We start from the raw sequence: 17,062 nt of genomic DNA, 5'->3' as shown, positions 1-17,062 counted from the left end.
TATGAAAGAAAGCATCATTGAAAAATTAGAGAAACCTGTCTCCTTTTTCATGCTCTTTATTTTATTTGGGAGCTAAGAATTTAAGGATCTGTTCCTTCGTACATATAAAAGCTAAGAGCAATAAATGATGCACTGAAAAGATTTTCTGTTTTTAATGGCTGCTTTGGTCAGCAACCGCATCTACTCTTTCTTCTCTCCACCAGGTGGAAGTATAGCACTTTGTACCCTGTCTCTTCCTCAATTCTTTCTAGTCCCCTAGTCAGAGAGGTGAGGAAGGAAAAGATAAACACTGTATTCAAGAGTGTGAAATGTTCCACCAGCTGGATTTTACAGCATCATATTTTAATAATTTACTTGAGGATAATGAAAGTAGACTGGATACGGTTCCTTTCCACAAATTCTTTTTTTTTTTTTTTTTTTTTTTATTTATTTATGATAGTCACACACAGAGAGAGAGAGAGAGAGAGGCAGAGACACAGGCAGAGGGAGAAGCAGGCTCCATGCACCGGGAACCCGACATGGGATTCGATCCCGGGTCTCCAGGATCGCGCCCTGGGCCAAAGGCAGGCGCTAAACCGCTGCGCCACCCAGGGATCCCTTCCACAAATTCTTTAATTCAACTGAGCTAAAAGCAGACCCATTATAAGAAATATATAAAATCTTTCTAGTAGCTGGAAGAACCGCATTATGACTAAACTGAATTACCAAAATAATGTTCCAGTATTTTTAAGTGTATTTAAAATTAAATGACGGAAAGAAATTTTGGGATCTAAGTAAATCGGTTTTACGTAAGAGACTGTGAGCACGTTGTCCTTGATAACTTGATTAAGCTGAGTCATCTTATTTTCCAGGTGTAACATTGTGCTGCAAGTCAATCAATACAGTAATATAAGTCATTTCAACTGTAATGGAAAAGTACGAAAAATTAGCTAAGATTGGAGAAGGGTCTTATGGGGTTGTATTCAAATGCAGAAACAAAACCTCAGGACAAGTGGTAGCTATTAAAAAATTTGTGGAATCTGAAGATGATCCTGTTATTAAGAAAATAGCACTAAGGGAAATACGTATGTTGAAGGTACGTTAACTTTCTCTGTATATCTATAACATCATGGTATTGGATGAAATGTGTATGCCAAAATTACAATTCAAATGGATTTTAAAGTGATATTTTTTTCTCATTGAACTTAAATTTCTTGGTATCAGCAACTATGGAAAATAAATTGAGTATTACTTTGGACTTTGGCAGTTCTGATATTGAAGTCCTTACATTGTGGTTGGTAAATATTCAATGTCCTAAGTCCCTTCACCCCAGTGTTTACCCTCCCCCTCCCCCACCTTGGCCTTTCTCCACCTGCCCACCTCCCTTCTCCCCACAAACCAGCAGCTAAAAGAACACCTCCTGGCACAGGAGCCCACCAGGACTGTACCAGTGCCCCTGTAGGCATCAATATGGCATCTGTGCTTCACTCCACCGGGTCTTAGGCATATTGAGTATCTCCCCCAGCCATATAGATATTTTTCACAAAGATTTTGTTAGGTTTTTTTTTTTTTTTTTTTTTAAGTAAGCTCTATGCCCAACGTAGGGCTTGAACTCCAGACCCAGAGATCAAATCACATGCTTTAAGACTGAGCCAGCCAGGCACCTCTAAAGTTGTTTTTACTCTGATAGGATTTGACATGTAAGATAAGTCTTCAACGTAAATATTTTCCAGTCCTAGAAATCTTATGGTGTTAGAAGCACAGAAGACCTTAGGGATGCCTCTCATCCATCATCCTTATTTTATCAGAGAGGAAACTGAGGTACAGGACAGCACTTCTCAAACATTAATGTGCTTTGGAATTCCCGAGGGGACTCTGCTAAAATGAAGATTTTGAGTCAAAGGTCCATGGCCAGCCTGAGATTCAGCATTTCAAGCAAACTCCCCGATGGCACAGTAGGTGCTGATTTATAGACCACACTTTGAGTAATAAAAGTGTGATTTCCTTACTTTTGACCTGTGCCATCTTTCTTTTAGGAAAATCCCAGAAACCAGTTTTTAGAGGAGGATAACAATTACCACATTATCCGTCCTTCCAAGTATTATTTGCAGCAGGTTTTCTCAAACTAATAATAGTTTAAAATATAATTTAATATATGCAGAATTTTCCCATCATAAAAACTGGTTCACTGATACCTCACAGCCGGCAGAGGGCGCGGGTTAGCCAGGCGGCTTTGTCGCAGAGCTAATAAGCTACAGGGTGTGTCTGAACCGGCCGTGGGTGGTTTTCTCATAAAAGTAAATGCTTTTTATCCAGCACCTGCAGCCGCCTCATGTCTGCAAGTAAGGTTAAGCTCAGGTAGTACCTCCTGGGTCACAATGCCCCAATTTAAGAATGGACTTTAAGGTCATAAGTAAGTCGGAGGGGCCCTGGGTGGCTCAGTGGTTGAGCTCTTCAGCTCAGGGTGTGATCCTGGGGTCCTGGGATCAAGTCCTGCATCAGGCTCCCCGCAGAAGCCTGCCTCTCTGCCTATGTCTCTGCCTCGCTCTGTGTGTCTCTTATGAATAAGTAAATAAAATCTTTTTTTTTTTTTAAAGTAGTAAGATTCCACCTCAGCTTGTCTGGCGATGATTCTTCTAATGTACCTCTTGCCAGCTATATGATGTGTTACACCCATGCGTGCCCTGAACAGATTCCTTCCAAAATAAATGTATCTTACCTTCCTCACATCCTCCTAGTATTTAAATGTGATTTGATTTTTGTCCTCCGTATTACCTGTTTTATTTATACAAGTCACTGTTTTTCTGGGCTAAGTTAATTTTATTTGCAAAAGGGATATAAATTGCTGAGCTGCCCAAAGACAGATTTGACCAGGTTAGCATCTATAAATCCCTTACTTTCCTGGTAAAAACACTGTTTTCTTCCCTTCCTGTGGTTTTTAGCATAGCACAAAGTGGCTGGCTTACCTGTGTGACCTGTCCATCCATTCTTTGCCTTTCTGCTCTTTAGGCAATGGCAAATCGATTTTGTGCTCTGGACATATTTTTAATATGTGATGGAGTCATTTTTCCCAAACTATTGAGCACATAGTTGCAGAGTGATTTTTCCCCCCTCAAACCATGCTTACAGAAACTAAAGTAGAGGATGCTGTTTCTATTGGGCCTGTAAAATATTTATGCAGCTCCCACTATATGCAAAATATGGTGCTCCCTCTATATAGATATCTTTCTAAGTGGCATAAGGTTTGAAAAGTGATGTATCTAATATACTGGGAAAACAATAGAGAAAATGAGTTATATGTAGATGGGAGTGACCAGATGTCCTGTTTATAGCTATTGTCCCAGATTCCAGTCTGATTAGCACCTTCTTTCAAAAGCATCCTGGTTTGGGACACCTGGGTGGCTCAGTGGTTGAGCATCTGCCTTCCACTCAGGGCATGATCCTGGAGTCCCAGGATCGAGGCTCCTTGCATGGAGCCTGCTTCTCCCTCTGCCAGTGTCTCTGCCTTTTTCTCTCTGTGTCTCTCATGAGTAAATAAATGAAATCTTTGGAAAAAAAAAAAAAGGCATCCTGGTTTGTGTGCTAAATTATGTGGCCACCCTAGATATAGGCAGAGTGACTGTATCTGCCTGTTTGCCTGGGACAGTCTTGTCTTATACTCTTTACCCTGATTGGATGATAAATTATACAGTTACTCTATGATGGGTTATCTTACTCATAATAGAATTTCTCCTCTGGTTTAAAACATTAAACAGAGGCTGCCTTGTGAAATGCTTTAGCTTGAGATAGAATTTAACACATAAAATATCTAAGCATAAGAGAAAGCAATAGAATCAAAGAACAGAGCTGAATAGATGATAAATTAAAAACACACTGTGGGAACTCCTACAATAGGTAGTTTAGCCGGATTTGGAAGTTGGGATCTAAAATCCAGACACCACTTAAATCCAGCTGACATTTGTTTTAAATCTCCGGCACTCTGCAAGCTAAATGGGGATTGATAATCTTTATAGCCTTTAACTCAATACTTCTACCTCCTCAATTTTTTATTCAGGTTCCTTTATGACTTGGATATTTAGAATTTTCACAAAATCCATAAAGTATTTATGGCATTGGTACCTTTATTTCATGTGTGTACTTCATTTGCTATCTCCAGAGATTCAAGCAGCTTAATTACCACCTGTTACAGGTACATTAGAAGAAGAAAAATGTCTTCTTTTTTCCCCAACCTTAAGTGTCTATGATTCTTACTAAGAGTAGTTTTCTCTTGTGAGTAACCATAATAAAATTATCCACAAGAAATGCAAAGAGAAAGATAAGCAAGGCCTTGCATTGTTTAAGTTGTAAGGGATCTGGGAGAAACTACCAAGAGAAACAAATCATTGAACTTTGTATTTCCTTTTGCAGCAATTAAAACACCCAAACCTTGTGAACCTCATTGAGGTTTTCAGAAGAAAAAGGAAAATGCATTTAGTATTTGAATACTGTGATCACACACTTTTAAATGAGCTGGAAAGAAATCCAAAAGGGTAAGTAATCTGGAAACTGAGACTCTATGACCACTCAGTTTCATTATATGTTGGGCTAACTGTGGCAGATTTTACATCTGAAACACACTCCTCTTTCTACCAAGATGCATCTGTTGACTACCTCTTTCCCATCTTAGGATGTGCTCAGAGGGACACAAATACTAACCTAGAGTAAAAATATTTAGGAATACAAATCGGCTGCAAATATAAATCACAATGCATCCCGATGCTATTATGTATGAGGTTATACCTTGGAGATATTGCAGATTTGGCTCCAGACCACTGCAATAAAGCAAAGATTGCAATAAAGTGAGTCAAATGAATTTGTTGGTTTCCGAGTGTGTTTAAAAAGTTATGTTTACACTATATTGTAGTCTATTAAGTGTGTGATAACATTATGTCTAAAAAACACTGTACATACTTTAACTTTAAAATATCATATTGCTTTTAAAAATGCTAACCATCATCAGAACTTTCAGCAAGTCATAATCACTAATTGCAGATCACCATAAAATATAATAATAAGGAAAGGTTTGAAATATTATAAGAATTACCAAACACAGACACAAAGTGAACGATGGCTATTGGAAAAATAGCGCCAATGAACTTGCTTCACAGGGGGTTTCCGTAAACTGTCAATTGGTAAAAAACACAATGTCTGTGGAGTGCAATAAAGCAAAGCACAATAAAACCGAGGGCAATAAAATGAGGAATGTCTGTATGAATTCAAGGAATGAACCATGGTTCAATATTAGGATTCAATATTAGAATTCATATAATTCACTAGTAGGTCAACGGACCAAAAAAGTACGTGGGGTTGATAAAATTTGAAAAGGCAGTTGATAAATTCAACATCCTTTCCTAGTTATTGGGCGGGGGGGGGGGGGGGGGGGGGGAACCTTAGCAAACTAGGATTAAAATACTTCCTTAGTGTACATGTGTGTGCACACACACACCCCTCTTCAAATCAACAGCTAATTTTATACTAAAGGAACCACCATTAAAGTGAGAAACAAAGAAGTCAGTTGTCACCAGTATAATGTAACATTCCAAGAGCTCTAGCCAATGTATTGTAATAAGAAAAACAAATAGAATGTATAACTTTGGAGACAAGATTAATCATTTTTGTCTGGATGGTAGTATTCTACAAAATCTAAGAGAATTGCCTAAGAGTCATTACAACCAGTGGAATTCAGTATAATGACTACAGCTCTCCAAATTCCACACACAAAAATTAACAGCTTTTGTACCAATCAGCACTTTAGAAAATCTAGTGGAGAAGCATCTCATTCAAATGTCAACAACAAAAAAGTTTAGAAGATAAAAAGAATTCTTCAGACTCTACGTAAAGACAACTACAAAACTTAGGTGAGGTACATAAATGATTTTATTTAAATTAACATATATTTCTGGGGCTCCCTGGGTGGCTCAGGGGTTTGGTGCCTGCCTTTGGCCCAGGGCATGATCCTGGAGTCCTGGGATCGAGTCCCATATTGGGCTCCCTGCATGGAGCCTGTGTCTCCCTCTGCCTGTGTTTCTGCCCGCCCCCTCTCTCTGTGTCTCTCATGAATAAATAAATAAAATCTTTTAAAACAATAAACAAATAAAAAAATAAGTTAACGTATATTTCTGGATGGAAATATTCATTATTACAAAGATACTGCTTCCTTTATTTATTTATTGCACAAAAATCTAATCAGAGTGCCAACGGGATTTTTTTAACTTGAAAATCAAGTTATCTAAATCAATATCTTTTTTTAAAAAAAGAAAGGGGACCTTAACTGCCAAATACTAAATCAGTTAGAGATTTCCTTTGACAAAAAGTACCATAAACAAAACTAAAAATTTATTTGCCAGGTGAAGAATTAATATAATTTCATTTGCAGATTTTATTAAATTAAATGTTTTATTTTTTTTTTTCTTTTTTTTTTTTAAATTAAATGTTTTAAAAGAGTAACACCCATTTCGAAAATCTATTCATCCAAAAAAACTTGAGTCAAATCCTACTATTGTTCCAGCTGGATACAGAGGATATAGCAGTAAACAGAACATACAAAAAAAGTTGCCTAACTTTTATGGAACTTACATCCAATTCCTACATGAAAAAGTAAATCATAAAGCAGAGGGGAAAATGACAAACACACCTTGGAGAACATGTTTATTCTCCCAATTAATTAGAAAAAAATCAAAAATTTAAAATAAGGTACCATTTCTTGCCTATCAAATCAGCAAAGAATTTTGAAAAACCAATATACCTAGCATTGTTAAAGTCAAGGAATGTGTCACTCTGATTCACAGCTGCTGAGAGTATATAATTGAAGGGAAATTTAGCAGTATGTATGAAAATCCTTTAAATGGTTTTCATCCTTTGATAAACATTCTATTTAGAGAAATTTATAATAAAATAATCAGTTGCAAAGTTACACATAAGAATGTTCAACACATCAACATTTATAACAACAAAAAATTGGGACTTACTTAATTTTCTAATAGTAAAGATTTGGTTAACTGCACTTTGCTACATCCATATAATGGAACATGATGCATCCAGCCCATTAAAATGGAAGCTGTAAAATAGTCATGTTCTGGGGAAATATTCATGAAATGATACTGTGGGAAAAAATGAGATTAGAAAATAGAATGTCCAGTGTAATTGAAATTTATTTTGAATTGTTCCAATATCCCAGTGAATGCACAAATTTTACTTTTAAAATAAAAATTATTTTAAAAAACAGTTTACATGATGAATTAATTCATCTTTATTATGAGCTAAATAGGTTTTGTATTGGCTTAGAGGACAGATCGTTTAACCATCCTACAAGTTAATTTATAAACTAACATATATTTTCATAAAGTTAGAAATGTAAACTTCATATATTGTTCAAAGCCCTAAAAACAGGGGCAGCCCGGGTGGCTCAGTGATTTTGCGCCACCTTCAGCCCAGGGCCTGATCCTGGAGACCCAGATCGAGACCCAGATCGAGTCCCACGTCGGGCTCCCTGCATGGAACCTGCTTCTCCCTCTACCTCTCTCTCTCTCTCATGAATAAATAAATAAAATCTTTTAAAAAATTTTTTAAAAAAGACGAAGACTGTCTTTTTTTTTAAAAAAAAGGCCCTAAAAATAAACATACCATACATACAATACACATACCTGTTTAACTGAACTAAACATCTTTCTCTTTCCTCTATGCACCGTAAGCCTTCCTACTTGTGGGACTTAGCTGATGCTCTTCCTTTAACTTGGAATATTCTAACTTATTCCACTTTCCCTTTCTCTATCATCATCTTTGCAATGGGAAATCCTAGGGGCACCTGGCTGGCTTAGTTGGTAGAGCATGTGATTTTTGATATGGGGGTTGGGTGTAGATAATAAAATCTTTAAAAAATAAATAAAATGGGAAATCCTAGATATTCTCAACATCTCAGAAATTCCTCCACCTGGGTAGAATTCCTCCCTCCTTGGCATAGCCACAGAGTTTTATTTCTATCTCTGTTACGTCCTTGGTACCTACCTGCCTTATGTGTTTTTATGTGCATTCTCTCTTACTGGATTGTAAGTATTTTGAGTGCAGAATTCAAATCTAATTAAACTTAACAGCTTCCTCAGTGTGCACCATTCTTTTATTCATTCACTTCAGAAATAACTTATTGAGGACTTCTGCTGGTGCAGAGGATACAAAGATATAGTGGCTCAGTCCTGCCCTCAAGAAGCTTAAAATTGAATCGAGAGACATATACCCAGAATAGCAGTTACAAATGGCAATGTTGGGGATCCCTGGGTGGCGCAGCGGTTTGGCGCCTGCCTTTGGCCCAGGGCGCGATCCTGGAGACCCGGGATCAAATCCTGCGTCGGGCTCCCAGTGCATGGAGCCTGCTTCTCCCTCTGCCTGTGTCTCTGCCTCTCTCTCTCTCTATCATAAATAAAAATTAAAAATTAAAAATTAAAAAAAAAAAAAAACAAATGGCAATGTTGATTGGGTTAATGTTGGTACAACTGCAACATCTGCCAGTCCTGGGGAATCAGGGAAGTTTCTGCAGAGAAGGAAGTGTTTAGCCTTAGACTTTACAAAGGGAAGAGTTGGCCAGATGGACAGTCATGGGAGGAATGCACAGCAAGAAGGAGCAAAACATAGTCAAGTAATCTTTCATACAGTGTATTTAGCAACCACAAGGATCTCTCTCGCACTGTCTCTTTTTTAAGTTTTATTTATACCCAATTTATACCCAATGTGGGGCTCAAACTCATGACCCTGAGAGATCAGGAGTCTCACACTCTTCCGACTGAGCTACCCTCACAAGGATCTCTGAACTACCTACTTTCCACTCTTTTTAAGTTTTATAAGTGTATTTAGCAGGGCTAGTGCATACATGTGCTTTTGGTCCACCCTGAGACTTGGATCTACATAGGAGAACAGTGCAGAACCTGCCACTCTTTTTATGAAACGCAGGGTACTTCTGCATAATAATGATTAATTTAAAACATCCATCTATCTTCACTCCCTTCTTAAAACCTACTTAAGTAATAACAAAGAGAGTGTAAAACCAGTGAATAGAAACAGGTAAACAACCAGACTGCACACATACCAATCCTATTTGAGCCATTGTTTAATAGAGTAAATTCACAGTTTGGATAAATAACTGGTGTGCAGATATGAGGCAATCAACATAGTGGACAGGTAGGTAGGCTGAGCTGTGGGATGGTTAGCTGATGACCAAGAGATCCAAGCACTAAATCGTGTCATTAAGAAGAGCTGAGTTAACACTAAGATGGTGAAAATGTACTGCTTCCTCTGCCAGATAAAACCTTTGGTGTCTTCTGTTTGGATAGAAAAAAAAGCACTTGTTAGATCAATAGCTGCATGCTGAGTACTGGGTACTGAGACTGGGCTGGATTTGCTCAAGTAAAGAAACTACATGTATGTACAGCAGCTGAAACTGGCATCACCTGATTAAACTTAAAATAATCTATTCCCATTCTCTAAGACCCTGCTGTGTTCTATAGTAAGTACAATGGGCAAGTTAATTGGTTATGTGAGAGAAATTGCGTCCCTGCCAGAGGAAGGATTTTCCTTCCCATTGCACTATGTATAATGGAATAATCCTGCCTTCAAGAAGATTAAGATCTAATGAGGAATCAGAAATGCAAAGGAACAATTATAAGTGATTATAGTATTATAAAGCTAGTGGGTTTATAAAACTACAGCTGTCCATTCCACTTCTGGCTGACAGTAGCACATTATGTATATATGTAAGTCAGGCTTCTTCAGTTTCTTTTTTTTTTTTAACTTTAGCTTTATTGATGTATAATTGACATATAAAAGGCTTGAATTTCTCTCTCACTTAACTGTTCATAGAAAAATTCCCATAAGACAGGGTGTGGTTTGGTAGAAAATTGACTGTGAATCATGAGTACCGAGAAATACATCAGTGAGGGTTGCACAAGCATCATGTCCCAGATAATGAAGTGTAGGGAGAGCCTTTCTTTGAAATGGCTTCCTGATTTCAGTGGGGATGATGAGATCCCTGGATGACAGTGGCCAAATAGTAGTTGTTCATTTTCAGAATTGTAACAGGCAACAGAGCCAAGGGTGATTGATCAAAATGGCCTAATTGACCATAGGGTCTCTCAAACCAAAATAAAAGGGCAGACTGCTAAGGTTCTGTTTGTTCTATAAAACTGGTGAGAGGCTTGACTTGAGTCACCACAATAACCAGTTCACAGAACCAGTACCTGGTGACTCAAGGGAAGATGGCTGTCCTTGAGGAATGGCCCTGCAGTAACATCACACATCTGTAATTAATTCTCCTCTTAGCCTGCCCTAAAGTAGTCTGTAGCCATTTACCAGGACAGTTGCATACTGGGAAAAGAGAAATACCCTATATTTCAGGAATTACTGGACAAGGCTCTGAGGTAAAACCAGTGACCAGTGACCTTGAAAGACACTGCAGTCAGTTTAGAGGGATGGAAAGCAGGAAGCATTAAGTCTGGTGGTAAATGAAATCTTGACTCAAATCCATCTCACAGTTGTCCTAGTAGGTCCACAGATCCATCCTTGGGATTTTTTTCCCATTTCCTACCTGGATAGTTGAAATGAATACACTAGAAGAAGGGAGAGGGGGAGGTGGTGGGAAGCCAGCTGGCTTTGATCCAAGGAATGAAAACTATGGTGGTAGGAAGAGCCTGGTACAATTGGCTGGTATCCTTCTGCTTCTTTACCAAAATAGAAAACTGAAAGCCATACCATGCGTTTGGAGAAGAGCATAGATTGGCACTACCATTAAACACCTTGAGGAGGCACAGTTGAGAGGTAGATGAGCATGTTGCGTATGAAAAATCCTCTCCAACACTCTATCTCCTCAGATCTTTGGATCTCCTCCTCCTCATTTTACTAATGATTTCTGGCATTCAACTTCAATTGCCATAGGCAGCCATTTAGCCAGGTTTTAATCAACCAGTTTAGTAATCAGCTAGATTCATTCCTAGCTGTTCCAGGTAGTCTGTTGAAACTAGAATCTCTAGTAAGTGTGTCCATATTATAATAATCAGTCCAATATAAAATTATGATTCTTCCTCTCTGGTCCTACATCAATGAAATCCATTCTCATAGGCATTCCCCATTGGAAATTAGCAACATCTTATAGTTCTTTTGGCTGCATAAACCTCTTCCTCTGTTTGACTTTGTAATAGGCCCCATGGGACATCCTGAAATCTGACTTTAGATAAGGTTTGGAGACCTTGAGAAGTGTTGGGGAGAGGAGCCTTGAGAAGAATGGTTATCCCCGTGCAACACAGCTACCTCAAGTGAGAACATTAGAGGGTTTCTGTCAAGGCAAAACCAGCCTCATCATACAAGTTTGGGGACCAGTTTGCATGAGACAGGATGTTTGGTGGGAAGTTGGGGTGCTCTTAGCTATATAAATACACCTGAGTGTCACATTTCAATTCTTGAAATATAGATAGCTCTTTCTCAGTTAATTGAGAAATTAATTAACCTCATGTAAGTTAAATCTATCTCATCACTTAACACCCTGCAGGATTATTCTCCTTGGTTTGATTTTTCAGTCATTTCATGTTATCCCTAAAGGTCCATGAAGTGAGTTCTACACACACACAATTAATAAAGGGATCTTTTAGGGCAAGCATTGAAACTCCTGGCTTCCTAAGTGGGTCTTGAACAAAGATATTAAAGCCCTAACCCTATCCTTCTTAAAAATTTCTCATGAAGTTAGAAAAAGCCAACCTGCTCCACTTTTATTATTTGTTTCCCATGTTGTTCTGTCACATTCAGTCCGCCAAAGGCTTGCCTTGAATGGGCATTTTATTCCAAATGACCACAGATGATGATTTAACAATTGTTTTGTCTCTAGGTGCCCATCTACCACCTAGTCCAGTTGCCAGTGGTACTCAGGTTCTCCCGCCTTTAGACCCAATTAAATCAGATAGCCAGTCCCCAATTCCCAAGGCCTTGGTGTCCTGCCCACAAACGCTTCTGGTATCATCTTCTGAACCAGTCAGGATTCAACAACAGAATTCACTCCAGCTAGTTTAAATGAAAAGGATGTATTATGGGGTGCTGGTTTATAAAATGTCCAGAGTGCCTGTAAAACAAGGTTAGTGAAGTGTACCTATTAGATACCAGGTACCATTCTAGGTACCCCCAGGGCTACAACAGTGAATAAGACGAAGTCCTTGAATTGAAAGAAAACACAGGGAGGGGTTAGAGAATGCGTAGGGAGGGGAGGAGAACGAACAATAAACACAAGGATCTGGAGGTGTGAACAAGCCTGGCATGTTCAGGGAACCACAGAAACCAATGGGGCCAAAGTGGAGTATCTGTGGGCCTATGGGAGGAGATCAATGAGGAGGAGGTTACCGAAGTGGCAGTGTTACTCGGGTAGTGACAATGAAATCAGGTTTTCCTATGTGAAGTTGTATAACAAATTAAAGCAAAGATGATGAGTCCTGATGTCAGCATTCGGATTCGTCTCAGTGACCCAAGAGAGCAGTCCCTGAGCAATCCAGTCTGAATTTCCCAATCATGACACCCTTCTTCAACCTTGAGTAAGGACGTCTGGTTTTTGCTCTCAGGCCTTCACTATTCCTTGCAGTATTTGTTTCTGCACTTACCCAGGGTAAGGGAACACTGAGTGTCAGTTGACTTCTGAAGGTTTGATTTCACTTCAAAACACTTTGAAACATGCTGCCTTTGGCTGAATAATGTTGCAATCCTCTATCTTTCTGGAATGAGCACTGTGTGAATCTGTCTTCTCTTTGATAACTATCTTCTCTTTGTAAGATCAGTGATATTTGTTTGTAGCTGGTATTTTGAATATATGTTGTGGTGCCTATGATGGAACCTGCTTTCTCGAAATCTGAGCTGTTCTGTGTAGAGCAGAACCATGACACTTCCCATGAGATGCCACAAAACAAACATTCTTCTTCCACAGCAAGAACCCAGGACTTTCCTATGGCATTCGTTCATGCTGGATTCCATGTTATTAACACTAGAAACCTTGGTTCTACCAGCCTTTGAACACTTGCCCCTATCTCCAAATTCCAGGACTTGATCCCCCGGACCTGCAGTCCGTACATCCCGCCCAGCATTACATTTCTACATGAATTGGGCTGCATGTTTCTCTTAACAGTCCCTCACAAGGACTGAAATCCATTTCCCTTCTCTCTACCACCACCACTCTAATCAAATCACCAGATCTCACCTGCATCATTAAATTTGCCACCTAATCAACCTTCCTGTATCCACTCTGACCCCAGAAATCCATTCTCCATGTTATGCCACTTGCCACCTTGAGTCCTTTCAATGGCTTTCCCTTAGACTTAGAATAAAATTCAAACTACTTACCCAGATCTGTAAGGCCCTCTGTGCTTTGGCTCCTGCCAACCTCACCAACTTCTTCACCCATGCTTTGACCACCCTGGCTTCCTAACTGTTTCTCCTATACTCCCTGTTCTTTCTTACTGCTATTCTCTTGGAGTTCTTCTTGTCTTTGTACAGGGTCTCAGTCCTATCTCTGGTCTCACCTGATCCCAGACCCTCATTTCCTAAACATGGAGAGATAAAAACCCAGACTCTTAGAGGATAGTCATCATCATCGTCTTCTCCTTCCTCTCCTTCCTCTTCCTCCTCCTCTTCCTCTTCAGATTTTATTTATTAGACAGAGAGAGCACAAGCAGGGAGAGCAGCAGGGAAAGGGAGAAGCAGATTCCCCCCTGGGGTTTGATCCCAGGAGTCTGGGATCATGACCTGAGCCGAAGGCAGATATGTAACCGACTGAGCCACCCGGATGCCCAGGAATAGTCTTCTCAATAAACTCATGGGGCATTGTTCCATTTTTACACATGAGGAAAACTGCAGGCACAAGTAACTTGCCCAGAGTTATAAAACTTGGAAACAGCACAGCTGGGATTTGAACCTTGCCTCATAGTGTTCAAAATGGCTGTACTATTCTTTTTGTCTCTGAATTTTGACATAACCTGATCTTTCTCCCCTCTTTGCCTAGAACCAAGCTGGAGACGACATTGCTTGATTGTTTTTATAAGAGACAGGAAATAGAAATGGCCCTATATACTTGCAGTGGAAAGGGATTTAATACTGAGAACTAGGGGCTTTCAAAATTAGTAATATTTAATAATCAGAAGAACTGGAGTCAAAGGGCTGCCACCAGACCATGGATATCAAGAACGTGCCGCCATAATTGTGACCTGAAATCAGAAAACTGCCCTGCGAAAAATACCTCCATGTACTTGTTGCTGTTTCTCAGCATGTACTGCAGCTCCTCCTGGTGAGGTCTTCTAGCTAATGCCATGCCTATGTCATACATAGGCCATCCCACTCCTCTGTAAGACCAGCTACACCTACAGGATGAGTTTAGTTTTTAAAAACTGATCTAAACATATGATTTAAATTTCCAAATGTGATAAAACATTAAGGCCAAGTGATGGGGATATTTGGAATATTAGATATTCCAAACACATCTAATTTAAAATATTTTAATTAAAAAGTTCTTCAGGGACACCTGGGTGGCTCAGCAGTTGAGCGTCTGCCTTTGGCTCAGGGCATGATCCTGGTCCAGGAATTGAGTCCCACATCGGGCTCCCTGTGAAGAGCCTGCTTCTTCCTCTGTCTATGTCTCTGCTTCTCTCTTGTGTCTCTCAGGAATAAATAAATAAAATCTTTAAAAAAAATCTTCAAAAGACATCTTGTGTTTCAGATTTTCAAACCTGTAAACAGCAGCCTCATCCCCATGAACAGGGTTGAAAAATAAACAACACATGGATATTGCAGCATATATGCAGAATCCGGTATATATATATCATCAAGTCTTCATGAATCAGTTTTTTTTTTTTATTTTTTTACTTTATTTTATTTTTTAGCGTTAGGATCTTTTTTTTTTTAATTTTTATTTATTTATGATAGAGAGAGAGAGAGAGGCAGAGACACAGGCAGAGGGAGAAGCAGGCTCCATGCACCGGGAGCCCGATGTGGGATTCGATCCTGGGTCTCCAGGATCGCGCCCTGGGCCAAAGGCAGGCGCCAAACCGCTGAGCCACCCAGGGATCCCCTGAATCAGTTTTTAAATAAGTAAACAAATAGCCAAAAAAGACACAAAGGCCATGAGCAGGATGTACACAAAAGAAGAAACGTAATGTCCAATAAACATGTGAAAACAAAAGTCACCAATAGTGAAATGCAAAAGAAAACCAAAATGAGCTATCTTTTTATTTTAACCACAGTTTGGCAAACATGACATCGGCAAAACCAGATGTTGGCAAGACAATGAGGAAACAGGGACTTTAATGCACAGATGTTTGGTGGGCGTGTAAATGGGCATAACCTTTTTTAGACAAGGTAGCTTGGCAGTCTAACTGAAGGCACATCATGGGACAGTGATGAATGGAAAGATACTAACAGAAAGTTAAAGGGAATGTAATGGCTATAATTTATAGAGATGGTTAGACAAAGTAGACTACTCCCAGGCAGAATGTAAGTTGCCAGATCCCCAGTTCTGCAGGGGAAAATACCTTCCAGTACTTCCAGGATTCTGCAGGGACAAGAAGCACCCAGCCTCCCCTTCTCAGGGGACGTGTGTGCTCCCTGGCTGGCCCTGGCTGCGTACCTGCATGCTTACCAGGTATGAGAAACTGTTACACAACTACAGCACCTACTTGAATGTGTTTACCACCAAACTGCTGGAAGCCAGTCTTCAAGTATGCCTTCCTTCCTGCAAAACCAGGTTTCAGATTACCTGAAGGTCATTTCAGATTACCTGAAGGTCATACCTGCAGGATCAAAATGTAAAATGTGCCCTCCATTGGTTCTGGAAATCCCATTTCTGGAACTCACCCTAAAAAGATAATTGCACAACTGTAATAAGATGAATGATTATGGATATTCATTGAAATGTTTCTAGGAATAAAACTGAGTCAACCTAATTGCTCACCAGTGGGAACTAAGTAAGTAAATTATGACACATCCATATAATGAGACCACGAAATAGATGTAGACGCATTAGTGTTTATACCCCTATGCATAAAAGGTTTCTGAAAGAGGTGGGGGAGGTTGCAGAGATTGAAATGTTGGACTACCCAGGTATGGAAGACTTTTCTTCGTGGATATACTTTTATACTCTTTAAATTTTGAGCCATATGAATGCATTTATTTAAAATTAAAGGAGCACCTGTGGGGCTCAGTTGGTTAAGTGTCTGACTCTTGATTTCGGCTCAGGTCATGATCTCAGCGTCGTGAGATCAAGCCCCACGTTGGGCTCTGTGCTGGGCATGGAGCATGCTTAAGATTTTTTCTCTCCCTTTATTCCTTCCCCCCACACTCACTCACTCTTATTCTCTCTCTCTCTCTCTCAGAAAATTAAAGTTAAAAATGCAGAGAGACAGAGGGAGAGATACAGGTACCTGAAGAGACAGCCACTGTACGTTACAGCAATTAGTTTGGGGTAGCAAGTTTTGAGTCAGTACTTTCTATTCCTTTATGTTTCAATATAGTTTGATTTTTGTGATAAGCATATATCATTTCTACAGATCTAAAATTTTCAAATCGCAAGAGAAAATTATCTATAATGAAAACATAGTGGGATCCCTGGGTGGCGCAGCGGTTTAGCGCCTGCCTTTGGCCCAGGGCGCGATCCTGGAGACCCGGGATCGAGTCCCACGTCGGGCTCCCGGTGCATGGAACCTGCTTCTCCCTCTGCCTGTGTCTCTGCCTCTCTCTCTCACTGTGTGCCTATCATAAATAAATAATAAAAAAAAATTAAAAAAAAAAAGAAAACATAGTAAAGCAATTTTCATTAACACATTCAAATAAAATATCTCCAGCACACCCTTTGCACCGTGTTTGTTGGCCATGGCAAGCCCTACCCACTCCATTTCTGGTCCCAGCACCCACGCCTGACTCTATCTTAGTTTTCATTTCCATTTTCATTTTCTTTCCCCTAGAGTTGCTGATGGAGTGATCAAAAGTGTATTATGGCAAACACTTCAAGCTCTTAATTTCTGTCATAAACATAACGTAAGTAACA

General features: G+C 39.5%; 1 protein-coding gene across 1 annotated transcript in view; it reads left to right on the top strand.

Annotated features, from left to right (window-relative positions):
* Positions 1-851: 851 nt before the first annotated feature.
* Positions 852-17,062, top strand: part of CDKL4 (cyclin dependent kinase like 4) — a 34,604-nt gene continuing 18,393 nt past the window's right edge. Inside the window, 3 exon segments of the mRNA NM_001313879.1 lie at positions 852-1,075; positions 4,387-4,508; positions 16,980-17,052. Of these exon segments, the coding sequence (NP_001300808.1) occupies positions 908-1,075; positions 4,387-4,508; positions 16,980-17,052 (363 nt within the window). The 5' untranslated portion in view covers positions 852-907.

Source organism: Canis lupus, chromosome 17 (genome assembly GCF_011100685.1).
Source record: "Canis lupus familiaris isolate Mischka breed German Shepherd chromosome 17, alternate assembly UU_Cfam_GSD_1.0, whole genome shotgun sequence".
Taxonomy (NCBI): Eukaryota; Metazoa; Chordata; class Mammalia; order Carnivora; family Canidae; genus Canis; species Canis lupus.
The sequence above is the reverse complement of the archived record's forward strand: the minus strand, read 5'-3'. Positions and strand labels throughout refer to the sequence as shown.